This window comes from Onychostoma macrolepis, chromosome 21 (assembly GCF_012432095.1).
Source record: "Onychostoma macrolepis isolate SWU-2019 chromosome 21, ASM1243209v1, whole genome shotgun sequence".
Classification (NCBI taxonomy): Eukaryota; Metazoa; Chordata; class Actinopteri; order Cypriniformes; family Cyprinidae; genus Onychostoma; species Onychostoma macrolepis.
Window position 1 is genome coordinate 26998596 of NC_081175.1, and position 15858 is coordinate 27014453.

The 15858-nt window shown below is 35.8% G+C and overlaps 1 protein-coding gene across 1 annotated transcript; it reads right to left on the bottom strand.

Moving 5' to 3' along the window:
- Nucleotides 1-531: 531 nt before the first annotated feature.
- Nucleotides 532-13885, bottom strand: dolpp1 (dolichyldiphosphatase 1). Its single transcript, XM_058759067.1, has 8 exons — nt 13707-13885; nt 11408-11508; nt 11211-11295; nt 9477-9576; nt 3997-4095; nt 3778-3906; nt 3589-3678; nt 532-2763 (listed from the first exon to the last, which is right to left on the bottom strand). Exons 1-8 carry the CDS (start codon nt 13780-13782, stop codon nt 2727-2729), a joined length of 717 nt encoding a protein of 238 aa, XP_058615050.1. The 5' UTR covers nt 13783-13885; the 3' UTR covers nt 532-2726.
- Nucleotides 13886-15858: the final 1973 nt, after the last annotated feature.

The following is a 15858-nucleotide window of genomic DNA, read 5'->3' on the forward strand; positions in this document are numbered from 1 at the left end:
CGAAATATAAAGGCTCGACGAAGACACGTGACTAAAGCTACGAAATAACGCACAGGAGGAAAATAATTATACAGTAATTGTTCAAGGAGTAGCTTATGGAGCTTATAATATGACTTATATTACTTAGATATTACTTATTGACTTATATTACTTATTGACAAGTGTCATTTAACAAAACTGAGTATTATGTGGCATTTAACATAGTTCTGAATTTGATTAGATTTTAGCTTAGGTTGAAATTTAATAGTTTTGAATTATATTAAGTTGATTTAAGATTTTCTCTAAAAAGCACTATTAAAATGAATATAATTGTGTAGTTTAAAATAATATTAAAGCATTCATTTTAGTGTATATCAACACTATAGTGGTGTAGTTAATACAGAACAGATTTAAATAAAATAATTCAAACTGAAGAGCAATAATAACTTTAGGAATTGCTAATACACGTTAATAAATCAATCCATTTTGCTACAAAACACAAAATCAACATCCACATTTGCTCAGACGGACACAAATGAGTGCAACAGTTCATACATAAACATGTTTTGTTTTTTATTCAGCCTGATATGAATTACACATGATAAAAGAGAGGATCATCTTCGAGTTATGTAATAACCTCCCTTCCCTTTATATAAACACCCGTCACAGACAGTTTCTACATCATCCTAAAAGAACGCCTCGGTACATGCTAGAGTTCACCTGAGGTTTGGGTTCTGATTATTTTTTTTGTCCTTTTCGTATTACCATTTGTCATGTAATCATGTTGCAGCAGTAGCAAAGGCGTCCTTAAATACTCAAAAGTGGTATTATGGGGAAAACCAGAGCAGTGAGGTCAGGTGTGAAAACCGACATCCTGCACACATCAAACGGGTCAGAAATAGAAAAAAAAAAAAAAAAGAGAAATACAATAAATGTTAATATAAAAAGCTGAGCATTATTTTTCCTGTCAGAACGGCATCTTTTGAGATGTTGATTAGTATTAATAAAAAAAAAAAGGAATGATGTTTTAATTATTTCTGCATGTCATGTGCACATGGAAACAAACATTGTGCAGTGGAGCCATCAGCTGACTTAAAGCCCAATAAATCTGAAAAATGTGTTATCAGATCACAAGTCTAACATAACAATGCAAATGGGGTTGAAACAAAAGTGCAACATCATTTTGACTAATAACAGGCACTAAATTTGTTCCCATGACCTAATTTTGTTCCCAGCACCACTTCAGACAAACAAATCTGGAACTAGTTGTAACAACACCATGTTCTGCAATGCCTTCATGCTCGAGACATTCAAATGCAAAAATTAACCTGGGGGGGGGGGGGGGGGGCGGACAGACTGACAGTGGACAAACTTTAAAACAAAAAGGGCCAGCAAAGACAAAAACTATTTAAAAAAAAAAAAAAAAAAATAGTGTTAATGAGATTTGTTTAAAAGTCAAATTCACAAAGTGCAAATTATTTTAGTTTACATTACATGTTTTAACAGGAATCTAAGGTGAATAACCTGTCAAGAACATGCCAGGGTCACGTTTCTACAGAAGCCCGTTTCCGCCACAGAACAAAACAAATAAAATGGTATTTCCAACTTTTTCCTTGCAATTCCTTTTTCAGTTTCCTTGCAAAACGAAAAAGTCAGAGATGCAAGAAAAGAGGGAGAACTGTCTGATGTAAACTTGAGTTGTCAGATATAAACTTGCAATTCTTAGAAAAAAAGTCAGGGCTCTAAGATTTCAAGTAACAAAAAAAAAAAAAAAAAAAGGCAAAATTGCGAGGTATAAACTCAATTTAATCATTTGTACAAAAAAGTCTGAACTGTGAGATGTAAACATGCAATTCTTAGAAAAAAAAAAGTCAGAATGATAAAAATTTGCATTTTTTTTTCCTCCCAATTCCGTCGCAGAATCACCTCGTGTTTCACCTCAAAATTGAAAAATAAATATTTTGCCAAAAGAAAGTGAAACCATTAAGAGTTTTTACATGGTAACAATTTTCATGACAAAAAAAAACAATGTCTGGACACATGACGTTAATGAGAAATTGAAAATAACATTCTTACCCCTCATGAAAATGTCACAAATGCAAACAAAAATGCCCTAAAAATAGGCTTACATTTCATTTTCATTATTTTGGGGTGAAATGTGACCTGGACATATTTTGCGATGAGTATGTGTGTCTTTTAAGATATACAAACGAGCAAAAGCAATTTTCATCCCCCCACCCTCATCCGTGTTGCATTTGTGTCTGCATTCCTCCCCTCCTCCTCCTCTCCTGTGTTTATTACCCAGCATTCCTGTCCCTGGTCCTTTAACGCGTCGTTTAAATAAAAGTAATGCCATGCTGATAAGTTTGTCGCGTCGTAAAACTTTCTTTCATTCACTTCCACCACTTCACGCCGATCTTCCCTGTGAATGGTAATGAATAAAATATATATTACATTTGTCATTAAATAGGTTTTTTCTCTTGCACGGTCCGCATGCATTAGGAGCGCAGGGGCAGCCTAAGGACGGGGGGAGGAGAAGGCCATGTTGTCGTGCGAACGGTTGGGTCATGTGATAACGGTCTGCGATACAAACTCGCTCCTTTGGTCCACAAGTACACTGTTCAGCGCGTTCACATCAACCAGAACAGTCCAGACTATGAAACTCCAGTGTGTGTGTGTGTGTGTGTGTGTGTGTGTGTGTGTGTGTGTGTGTGTGTGTGTGTGTGTGTGGTCCTTTCTGTCAGTTTTCACTGAAGCTTCGTTCCCAGCTTTCGTTGTCTGTTTCTGTATGAGAAGATGACAAAAGAAAAGTGTAAGTCAAAAGTTTAGAAGGCACTTTTCACGAGGATAAGGTAATAAGTTAAACTATAATCTATTTTTTTAAATACCAAAATTTAATTTCATGCAAACCTGTCACTGCAAGATTTTCCCACAAAAAATATGGAGCAAATTGTAACACACAGGAAGTGACATCATTATGGAATGACTCATCTTCCCGTCATAGACGAGTATCTCAAAATAAATGAAAATCAAAACAAGCTCATATAATATTTAGTTTCATCTTTCGCATGAACAAGGCTTTCAAATCTTATTTTGTAGCCTTCTCATTGAGGAAAAACCCCTCAGATATTTAGGCTAAATAAGGCAGGTTTTATTTTGTTCTTGTTTAGAACTTTTAGGTTTATTTTAGGTTTTAGGCTAGAAAGCAATGAAATAACCATTTTTAGACATACCCCATATTAGTTCCAAGAATTGCAAGTTATACTTACTTTGTTAACAGCTTTTATTTTTAAGTCTTTCAGGTCTTATTTTGTACCCTTTTTGGAAAGTGCCAGAAATATCTGCTTTCCTGTAGCTCAAACAGTACAGCAATGCTAAGGTCATGGGTTCACTTGCCAGAGAAAGCAACTGATAAAGTATGTGCCTTGAATGCAATGAACAAGGCTTTGGATAAAAGAGTCTGGCAAATGCGTAAAATGTAAATATAAATGAAAATGAATGTGTACTAGGGCTGTTGAGTGACAAAAAGGACATAAAAGTAACATAAAATGACTCGTGTGAAACACCCTCGGCCTGATATTTAGCAATAGATGCTGTAGGTGAGTTTACCTGGCTTCTGATCTGGTTACGGTGTATTCAAACCACAGGATGTTGGGAATGAGACTTGTATCTCTCACCAGAAAAAACTCTGAGATTGGCCTGAGACGAGACAGAGAAACACAGATAATTAAAATAGAGCTCTGTGCGCGTGTAATTGACTTTGTAAATGAACATCTGTGCGTGTGCTTGCATTATTACCAGGCTGCTATCTTGGGAAAGAGTGGCGTTAGCACCTCTTGGGTGATAAAAAACCAAACCACTCCCATCACCATCCCAGCCACACCCCCATAAATCACCTGACTCCAGGTGTGGTACAGGAGGTAGACTCTATGAGGACAAACATGAGCAATGCATCAGAAATACAGTAAGACTCAACTACTGCACTTAAAGAAAAAAAAAAAAAAAAACACTCGTTACCTGCTGTATGAAATGGACAGAGCCACGGCCAGTAGAATGACGGACAGTATATGCCGCCATAACAGTTCAACACACCTGGCATTGTTCGTCTGATGCATTCTGGAGAAAGAGACAAAAGTCAATCATTTTAATTCAAATGTATACAGTATATATATAAAAAAAATTATATATTCTACTTAAAGAATCCTGATCAGTTTCCATAAAAATATGAAGCCGCACAACTGTTTTCAACACTGATACTAATCAGAAATATTTCGAGCAGCAAATCAGCATATTAGACTGATTTCTGAAGGATCGTGTGACACTGAAAACTGGAGTAATGATGCTGAAAATTCAGCCTTTGATCAAAACAATAAATTAAATTTTACAATATATTCACATAGAAAATTTTTTTAATATAATTTTGCTGTTTTTACTTTATTTTTGATCAAATAAATGCAGCCTTGGGGAGCAGAAGAGACTTCTCTCTGATCCCAAACTTTTGAATGGGAGCATTTGTGCCAGTGCATGGTCTGCGCTGCTCCAAAACATCTGCTCTGCCCATTTTTGCCCATTTTCTATTATCCAGGAGTGACGTGCAGTCAAGATGGCGACGGCCGTCTCCGCGCACTTTGAGCTTCAAAAATGTTCTTCAGAAACCTACGGGTGATGTCCCGGACAGTACATCATTTTTTTTTTTTTTTACAGTCTATGGTTATGACAGGTGTTATGACAGGTGTTATGACATCTGTTTGTAATATATCATCGTTATATGTCATCAGCCACGAAATAAGAGAGTGGTTACATTGTCCGTTAATGTACAGCAGATGTGATATGACAGCTGTTTGTAGTCATTAGGGATTAACCTCAAACCTTTTTAATGTTCACAGCTGTGTTATGACAACTGTTATGACATGTGTTTGTATTATATCATGATTATATGTCCTCAAATAAGAGAGTGGTTACATTGTCTGTTAATGCACAGCAGATGCTATAAGACATCTGTTTTGTGATATAGCTGCCGGACCTCCGGTTTGTAACGCAACATCTGTTTAAATTGGACTGCTGGGTCAGCATGTGTTCTTATCTGGTGTCACACCATGGCATAGGTTTTGGTCTGCCTGCATGGATATGAGAAAGATATTGATTTAAGGATAATTCAAAAAAATATATAAGTAAAAGAAAAACAATTTTAAGAGATAGTTCTTTAAAATTCAAGTTGATTTATTGTTATGGACAGTGCTGCCAATGCATTTAGATGTCTTAAATAAAGTTACATCACTAAAGGAGTCAATAAATGAGTAATAATGAGAGGAAAACAAACAAACAAATAACTTACACACATACATTCCATTGGTTGTATTCTCAGCATTAATAAAAATAAAGAATTAAAAACTTTGAGCTTAACGAATAAATAGTTCAATAAAAAACTATGAGCTTAATGAAAATTGTCTAACATTTTCAGGTTGGCTGGGCTATTACATCTTTACAGATTAGCCACAGACCCTCTAATAGCTGAAGCTGTATTCGGAGTGTAGAGCGCTTCTCACAGGAGTAAAACGAGAGGGGGAACACACGTACACACTTACACACTTGTTTCACTATCCTTGTGGGGACAGTCATAGGCGTAATTGTTTTTATACTGTACAAACTGTATGTGCTATTGCCCTACACCAACCCTACACCTAAACCTACCCCTTACAGGAGACTTTCTGCATTTTTAGATTTTCAAAAAAAACTTAATTGTGTGTGATTTATTAGCTTGTTTGCACATGGGGACCTCAATTTAGGTCCCCACCGTGACACTAGTCCCCATGAGTCTGTGTGTATTCAGGTTTAAGTCCCCACCTGAATAGAAAAACAAGTACACACACAGCTGGCTTGAGCGGGAACCCCTGTTTAAAATGCAGACAAAGGAAGCCAATATTCCAGTGAAAAACAGCGCCACAGCTGCAGCTGCTTGGCTTACTCCTTGATTAATTATAGAGGTTTAAACACTTAACAGTAGTTTTAGGCGTCGCTAAAAATATAAAAATGTACATTTTCCAGAAGCGGGAAAAGAGATTGTCGGGTTAGGCGTAGTGATTTTAATACTTTTAATTTTGACACAATGTCATTATCCAATTGTCTTTAATTTATAAGATTTGCTTTTATTATTTCTACTAATAAATTATTCTAATAAATATGCGGTCAATACATGATGTAACCATAAAATACAACTAAACCAGAAGACAGATTATTTTTTCTTTTTGACAAACCTACGTTTCAAGTAATTTGCCCCTGAGGCGTTTCACATCCAAGTGGAATAGCTCTTATTTTCTAAGTTCCAATACAGAGCTCCAGATGCAGCTTCTTAACCGAACAAAGAAAACATTTTCACATTCATTCAACATATTTCTTAATATTTTACACGAGTACCATGGGTTTATGCCTTTTTTAAAGGCTTGCCTAATGCTTTAGATGCATCAGAATGTGGATTTTTTTTTCAGTATCCAACGTGAAAAAGAGTTGTATCAGTTGTTTCAGCTGTTTATTACCATTTTCTTAGGTTATTATTATTATTATTATTTTACTTATTTTAAATTCAAGAGGCCTAGTTACGCACCATTTAAGAAAAGTGCCATAATATCATGATACTGTTCACAATCTGTTTTATTGGCATCTTTCCGCGGTTGAAACACTGATTGAGTGATTACATTAGACAGACATGATACATTTTGGTAAGCCATACTGCATCTTTCAACATCTTATGATTCATTCATGTGTATTTTGCGCTATAACTTATTGAACTGGAAGAGACTTGAACTGAGGTGCAATAGCGATCCGTCACGTCAGAATAGAGAAAAACCCCCTCTTGATCTATTACGACTGGCGTTTTACTTAGTCAGATGATCAGGATTACGGCACTGTACACATTTCGTTTGTTGGATCGTATATGTCATTACTATGACTGCAGGCGAGGCATTCTCTCTGAGAGCCATCAGCATTCACCGTTTATAGAAATAAATGAACATTTCTACTTGAGTGTTTGACTAAATTGGCATTTCTTTTAGGACAATTATCCATCTCTACAATGAACCGTCAACACATAAAAGGCAGGCTTGCAGTTTTACACTTACAACTGAAACACATCTCACCATTGCACTCAAAGCTAGAAATTCAGTAAAGTTTGAGTTCCATGCTCTTGAAAAGGATACAGACACAAAAAATAAAGGAGAATTCCTTGCAAGCCTTACTTTGTGGTTTATGATGAAATTTCTTGAGTCCTCAATTAAGATCGCTTGCAAACAAAATTTAATAAATGGAATCATATGCAGAAATGTGTGTGATGGGTGGGTCTAGAGTTTGTAAAGTAAAAAAAAAAATTACGTCTATATGGAGTGTCCCACAAACCATATGTGTAGTAATAGTCCAAATTATTGACCTGTGCAAAATGTGTCTCCATGAGCATAACTTCTAAATTATAAATTATCTTAAATGATGTTTTTGAAAATTTTAATGAAAAATAAATGAATGTTTACTGTGACGTGTAGGGTTAGGTGTTGATGGGAGTATTAAAATCACTAAACTAGTGTTAAGTGTTTGAACCTCTATAATTAATCAAAGAGTAAGCCAAGCAGCTGCGGCACTGTTTTTCACTGGAATATTGGCTTCCTTTGTCTGCATTTTAAACAGGGGTTCCCGCTCAAGCCAGCTGTGTGTGTGTGTGTGTTCCCCCTCTCGTTTTACTCCTGTGAGAAGCGCTCTACACTCTGAATACAGCTTCAGCTATTAGAGGGTCTGTGGCTAATCTGTAAAGATGTAATAGCCCAGCCAACCTGAAAATGTTAGACAATTTTCATTAAGCTCATAGTTTTTTATTGAACTATTTATTCGTTAAGCTCAAAGTTTTTAATTCTTTATTTCATTATAATGCTGAGAATACAACCAATGGAATGTATGTTTATGTGTGCGGAAGTTATTTTATTGCTATATTTTATTCTCATTATTATTCATTTATTGACTCCTTTAGTGATGTAATTTTATTTTAGACATCTAAATGCATTTGCAGCACTGTCCATAATAAATCAACTTGAATTTAAAGAACTCTCTCGTTCTTTTACTTATTTTTTGAATTATCCTTAAATCAATATCTTTCTCATATCCATGCAGGCAGACCAAAACCTATGCGATGGTGTGACACCAGATAAGAACACATGCTGACCCAGCAGTCCAATTTAAACAGATGTCGCGTTACAAATCGGAGGTCCGGCAGCTATATCACAAACAGCTGTCATATCACATCTGCTGTACATTAACGGACAATGAAACCACTCTCTTATTTCGTGGCTGATGACATATAACGATGATATATTACAAACAGATGTCATAACACAGCTGCAATCATTAAAAGGTCAAAGATTAATCGCTAAGGTCAACAGCTGAGGGCCATCAATCAAAAATGCTGACATAAGTTACTGAATTAATACTACTCGTCTTATTTGTTTATGTTAATTACATTATATAAGATAGTTTGTAGCCTACTGTTTTATTGTTGTGCTTTTCAATTAAGAATAACAATGAATCCATCTTTAAATCATTTGTTTTAGTTTTAAACAGTAAATGGATGCAAGCAAAACAGACAATTATCTTTTCTTGTAAAAAGTGACAAGGTTGTGAAAGTGAAAAAGAACAGGTTGAATGTTAACCATTTTTGTTACCATAAACTTTCATTTTTTTCTTCATAAATACCTTAATGCCAGATTTATTCAAACATACATATATAATTATAAGTAAAAAAGCTCCTCTTCAGTGTTGTTTTATAGCTAACTAATGAACTGTGAACAGCGGAATAACTTTGCTGAGGTAAATGTCACGTTAAGTGACATACTGTTCACAATCTGTTTTATTGGCATCTTTCCGCGGTTGAAAAACTGATTGAGTGATTACATTAGACAGACATGAAACATTTTGGTAAGCCATACTGCATCTTTCAACATCTTATGATTCATTCATGTGTATTTTGCACTATAACTTATTGAACTGGAAGAGACTTGAACCGAGGTGCAATAGCGATCCGTCACGTCACATTTAAAAGCGTCAAAACGGCATCTCATTGTTTGTATTTCATGATAGAATGCACAGGATTTGAAAGCTGAGAGTTTGTTTCTTATCAGAAGTAAGAAAGCACAGAGCTCTTTGTGATTATTGGATGCGAGGCGTGCTACAAATGTTTGGTGTAGAGAAAAACTGCGGATCTGGCAATGCTGGCTTGAACTACGGGCCGATGGCCGATAGTGAAATAAATTGCTTTTAATTGGCCGATACCGATTGTTGGCCGATACATCGGTGCATCTCTAATAAATGTATTAATGTAAATAACGTTATGTTTTTCTAGTAGTTTTTCCAAGTAAATAGTATTAAAACACAACTAAGAGCAGCGAGAAGTTTTCTTTTTTTGTCACTTCTGTTCTTTTTAACTTTAGTACAATGTTATCAATAAAAAAAATAGAAAGTCTTACCTTAAATAAAGAAAAAGAAAAAAGTATACAACAAAAAACCAGATGAACTGAGAGTGACTGGAAGGCATCCCGTACTCTGTGGTGACTGAGGTGTGACCTCCTGTTAATGAGACGAGACACACAATTCAGTAAATTCAAAAAATATCAGAGATGTGCACAACGTTGTCAACTAGTCAGGTACTAGTTATGAACCAACTTGTGAAGTAATAAAGAGTTAGACTCGGCCATCCCACCAAAATAAGATCTGCTTTTTTAGGGATAAAAAAATCAGAATAGCTACAAAAAAAACTCAGTCACGGTCCAGCATTATCATTATTAAGTAAAAGTAAACCCATTAAATGATAATTCCAAAGACTATAGAATACCCAAGACATGTCACTCGCATAGTTTTGAATGGGAAAAATGCAACGCTCAATATGGCCGCTCAATCGCAGGACACCCCGCCTTCTGAATGAAAGAGCCAATCACTTATCGGTAAAGTCAGCGCGTCACTGCAGCTGCCGTTAGAAGTCCCGGTTGCTATAGAAACAGTCAGCGCTCTGAGACGTGCGCATGCGCACTGGCTGATCTAGCCTGAAAAATAAGCTTTTTATAACGCTATGAGCAAAAGAAACAACATTTATGATACAGTTGTCGTCAGATTTCTTTGGTGTTTTCAAATATGAAATTTAATTGTAAGCTTAGTGAACAGTTTGAGAATTTGATGTTTCCCCATTCAAAGAGATAGGAGCTGCACTTGGATGCCCGAGAGGCGTTTCAAAGATGGCCGCCGAGTGACATGACTTGTCTTAAAGAGACTTTGATAATTCTCACTATGTTGTAAAAAAAAAAAAAAAAATTCAACTGTTGTATAAAATTATTTTTCAAAGTTGTAAATGATTATTCAAGTGAAATTTAAAAATATATAACACTTCAGTTTTTCTACTTTAAAATTACACATTTAAATCAAAGTAGTTATTTCTTGCTTGTGAAATTTACTTGCAATTGTTTTCACACCATATGTAGTTGCCAAGGCAGCATTTTTAATTTACATTTATTTCAACTTGAAGTACTAAAACATCTAAAACTAAATAAACAAAAACTAAGTAAAATTGAATAAAAACTTTAAAACTAACTAAAATTCAAGTAAAAACAGAAATATTTAATTCAAAATATTAGCAAGAAATATAATCCTGTTATCCTGTTGCAGTCACAACTGTAACCTAGATCATAACCTAGATTGTATTAATATCGCTGAGCTAAATTAACAATGTGTTTGAATGTGTCCTTTGAATTGAACCAAGCATGTTATTTTCGTGCATCTTCCGTTTTTAACACAATGCAGGTGCTTTTTGTTATCAGACTGCCAAGATATGAACTAGGTAAACTGGATGCGGCTGATCTCACTAAACCTCACTGAATGGCGCTGCAGCATAAAGGTTGACAATCTGGGCTGTTAACTTGACAGGTTGCAAGTCAAGTCCCAGGGTTAGCTCATGAACTACCCATTGTGTCTTGTATTGCCAGTATTGTGTCTATTGGCATAAAGTCTGGTCCAGTTTTGCAGACTATTCTGGCCAAGAACCGCCTACTCAGACCGTCTGGCCGACATGTAAATCAATAAAGCAGTTTGTTTTGTTTGTACATGCGTTTTGTGGCGGAAAAACTCACACGGTGGTCTACATAAACTCCGATTCTCCTATAATGATCTGTATGAGCATTTGTTTAAACAAACACGCCGATGACATTACTTACCTCCACGTGGCCGAGGCTCCTGTAGAATGTGTTTGAGCAGCCAGTTTAACCCCTCATTCATGATCAAACCCCCAAAAAAAGAGATCTGAGAGAGAGAGAGAGAACGCACACAAGGGATGAAAAGCGTAATGAGAACATAGTATGCAGTTTGGGATTTGATCCTATACCCTGCTGGGTTGTGACGTCATGTGACTGACCGTATGTAGCTCTCGCTTAAAGACGATCAGAGTGACGAATCCGACGAGGATCGCGATGGGCAACAGGCTCATGCAGGCCAATACCTGCCCCGTCAGATCACCTGGACAAACAAACAGCGTAAGATTTACCAATTTAGAGTCCTTCTTCGCACATAGAGCCTGTCAAAACAAACTAGGGCTCTGTTCAGAACAGCTACTCTGTGGTATGCAACTGACTCAAACCAAACTGCCAAAAGTCAGGCATATTTACACAAACATGGATTAAAATATTTCTGAGATAGCATGATAAATGGATACTACTCAATTGAATTAAATAGTGCATTCATGCCATGTCACAATTACTTTAATTACTAACAACCTGGAACATTCGACTCAGAGCCGTTCACTTCCTTAAACTCTGAATTACGCATTAAAATAGTGGGAGCAAAATTCACCCCATCTATTTTCTATTATAGATTATGTTGTGAACAATTCATCCATGCATATGTATCTTTTTTTTTTTTTTTACATCATAATGTTTAATTAAAATTTGGCAACTTGAACTTCTGGTGAAAACGATGCAAGCAGGACTCATCCAATCACGCCCACATCTCAACATCCAATCAACAACCGTAGCATAGAAATAAATGCCGCCCTACATTTTTTCTATTTTGATAATCCATTACACTCGGATGTTAGTCACAATACAGAACAAAATATCTGTCGCTACTTCTGTTTTTATCACAACTTAAGTCAAAATGTGTCATTCGAGTAATCAGTTAAAAACAACAAAAATACAAAAAACAACAGTCATTACGCAAATGTCTTAAACATAGTTTATGTAGAAGGACATTAGATGGTTATTTCTGTGCTCTGTATGGCATTATTTTAAATATTACAAAATAACCGTTTAATTCTATTTTAAAGCGGTCACATGGTACAAATCGGAAAATTGCTTGTAAAAGTTGTGATTACAAGTTCTACGAGAACATGAACGCTTTTTACAAATATCATAATTGCGATATTTTGTGTTATGAAATATATTAAAATAGTATTATATATACACACACACATAAAATAAAATGTTCACTGCATTTCTGATCAAATAAATTCAGATAAATAAATACAAAAATTGGATTTCTTTCAAAAAATAAAAAAATCTTGCTGATCCAAAATTGTTAAAAGGCACTTTAAAAATATATATATTTATATAAATAAATTGTAGTAATGTTTTACATAACTAGTAAAAACACACTTAAGAGCAGTGAGCAGTTCTCTTTTTCTTGTCAATACTGTGATTTTAAAGCGGTATAAATAAAATGAGAAAAACCTTTCCTTAAATAGCGGAAAAAGCACAACTAAACATACAAAAAAATTAGGTCCTGCAAATTTCAAAACGGCTTCAATTCAAATCATGAGTAAATGGACAATGATAAAAAAAAAAAATTTATATGATCAGAGAAAGTGCAGGAATTAGTAATGAACTACACTAAAGATTAGTACATGCATGGCAGAGAATTCCAGAGGAACTGTCTCGGATTGTATTTAAAACCTTCCTTCCCCTGAGTATAAAGCACTAAAAGTGGGCCATTTCACAACCAACAGAGAACCATTTCTTACATGTGCAATCAACCTTTATATATGCATGTCAAACCAACATTGCATTAGCCAAACTGCACATACAGGCATGTTTTACCATCTTATGCGCGACAATTTAATATGCAAACACAACCAACTATGTGACAGTAGTTTAAACACGGAAGATGTTCTCGGTTTTCTTCATATCCCGCGAGCGGCTCTGTGTTTGCCATTAGCGCAGTATATTTTAGACTTGCTTTGACGTGTTCCAGGGTTTTGGGGTCAGTTTATATACTTCCAAATCCAGGGAGACCCTCGCGAACGACAGGACCCAGAAAGGGTGTGATGCAACCGGGATTGAACTGGATTAACCCACCAGAGCCACGAGTCTTGCATGAAACTTGCAGGAGCAGTTGGGTCTCATGTGCTAGTATTGCTCATGAGATTATCGATTCAACCTTCAATTAGATTAATGTTTTAACAATAAACCGTGAATATTCTGAGAAACTGAGTGAGGGTACTAGGGAGCGTACAGGACCATCGCGCATGCGCACTACATAAGCGCACTATTTGGCAGCAAGCGTTCCGTTCCCTCAGGAGCGAAGCGCACTATTTGGCAACCCAGCCCTGGCCGTGTCCATTCAGCTGCGCGACGTGCCACAGACGCCGCGGCGCGAATAAAGTGTCGTATGATGATATGAACGGATGTGAGGGGAAAACAACGATTTAAAAATGCTCTTACCAGCCGGATACTCTACGTGGGTTAAGGATATCGACCGCCATCGAGGTGGTGCCGAGCACTGCTCTTCCGACGCCATCTTACCCGGACACCGGGCATCGGTCGTCGACCAATTAAAATGAAACGCCCTGACGCGTTCGACCAATCAGCTTCGCCGGACGCTGCTACGACGCGGCGGCCATTCACCAAGCGCATTCTCAAAGGAAAAAAATCTGCACGGGAACAGTCGGCCAATCAGAGGCGTGTGGCTTAGGGGATGGACCAATCAGAGAACGTTTGGCTGGACATATGAAAATTGGATTTATTCAAATAAAAGAAGAAAAATTAAGTGAATGGGGAGATACTCTTCAATTGATATCAACTAAGTGAAGGCAACCAGCGCCACACACTCACTCTGGTCCATTACATACTTTTTGTAAAACTATTAAAAAATATAATTCAGTAAAAAAAAAAAAAAATATGTGACCCTGGAGGACAAAACCAGTCATAAGTTAAAAATATTGACCCTTTGGCCTATGACCTGTTTTGTGGTCCAGAGTCACATATATGTAAAGCCTGAGTCAATTTCACTTTTCATTTTATTTTTTTAAAACCTGGAAATAAATCATATTTGTTCATGCCATTGTGTTCCCTCAGGATTTTTAAAATAAAGGTTTTGAATTTAAATAAAATAAGGTCTGTGGTTCATTACTTGAGGACAATTTTATTTTATGTCATGATGTACACTTAAACAAGAATTTGAATTTGCTAATTAAGCTGCTAAATAAGGAATACAACTACCTATTTTCAAATTGGACAAAAGTTGTAGTCCATGTATTGCAAAAAGCATCCTATTATGGTTAATTAAAATGTTAAGATTGTAAAATGTAAAGTTTGCTTTTAAATCCATTTAGCTTCAAAGAAACTGCAGAAGTGTTAGGGTCCTTTAACTGTTTCAGCCATAGAGACTGAGTTAAATGCACCTAGGTTTAAAATGCTTTGGGTCTAAGGTCATAGTCACATGTTTTTGCCTAGTGGCCATTGTTCCTGAGACTTTTGATATGCATATTATAATAATGACACGTTTTAAAGACATATAGAAAAAAAAGAAAGACTTTATGTTGGCTAGGGAGGCAAAATGACAATACAGTTTTCAATAATAAACTAATAAAATGATTGAAACGACATTAATTTGTAAGAACATTTAAGAAAAGAAAAAAACCACAAAGGCAAGTGAAGAGCACAAATACACACAAACAAGTAAATATTCCAAAGAAATAAAGACTTGATTTGCTTTCCACCACACGATTCATCCTCTTTGGCCATCGTTAGACACCCAATTCTAGCTAAGACATTTAAGACATAAACCATTGTTATTTTTTTGTGAATTATCTGGGTGCAAAATACAACAGCTGTGGTGTAAAATAACCTCCATTGTTTTGAATCAGTTATTACATGAGAAATGGCACATCTATCAGGAACTGTACCATAACTTAATATTAAAATCAGAGCATCTGTTACTGTCAGTCAGTAACTCTTTTAGCACACTGGTGAATCTTTAATAATCACATCAAATATCAATAATCTTCAGACGGACCAATGTGATTCAAAAATGGGACACGGACACAATGAGTGATTGCTTCAGAGCTTTAACAGCTAAAAAGTGTAGGGATAGCAGCACATGTCAAAACATTATTTCATGACGTCTTCACCCAAACTCATGCAGAATAAACAGCGTGTTGGGAAATTTAATAATTGGAATGATGTGAAATTAATCAAATATTTACCTTCTCCACTTATAACTTCAGTCTGGTCTTGTTGCACTAATGCAAGCATGCATATCTACATCAGACATTTCTACAAGTTCACATTTGAACTCTGAAAATAAAATTAAATTGGGAAGAAAAACAAATTTGAGGTGCACAATCTTGGTTATCCAATTAACAATAATAAACAGGCTAATGAATACATGTTTGGCAAGTTACCACTATAAGAATTATATCTTTGCATCCAAGTCGGTGCATATGGTTTTTGAGTTATGATTTTAATTTAAGCAGGGCAGAGATCTAATAGTGTGTGTGCACTTGTGTATTCGAAGCACATTTAATAAAGGCAAAAAGAATATATTGATAATAACAGAGGCACAAACAATCACTTATAACCCCTCAAGTATATC

What these genes read in the sequence shown, in the direction of transcription:
- dolpp1 (XM_058759067.1), bottom strand. Translation starts at nt 13,782, where the DNA reads ATGGCGTCGGAAGAGCAGTGCTCGGCACCACCTCGATGGCGGTCGATA. An exon ending in TTTCTTTTTCTTTATTTAAG is followed by an intron (nt 4,096 to 9,476) that starts GTAAGACTTTCT and finishes CTCTTTCTCCAG; the next exon opens with AATGCATCAGACGAACAATG. An exon ending in CTGTCCATTTCATACAGCAG is followed by an intron (nt 3,907 to 3,996) that starts GTAACGAGTGTT and finishes TTGTCCTCATAG; the next exon opens with AGTCTACCTCCTGTACCACA.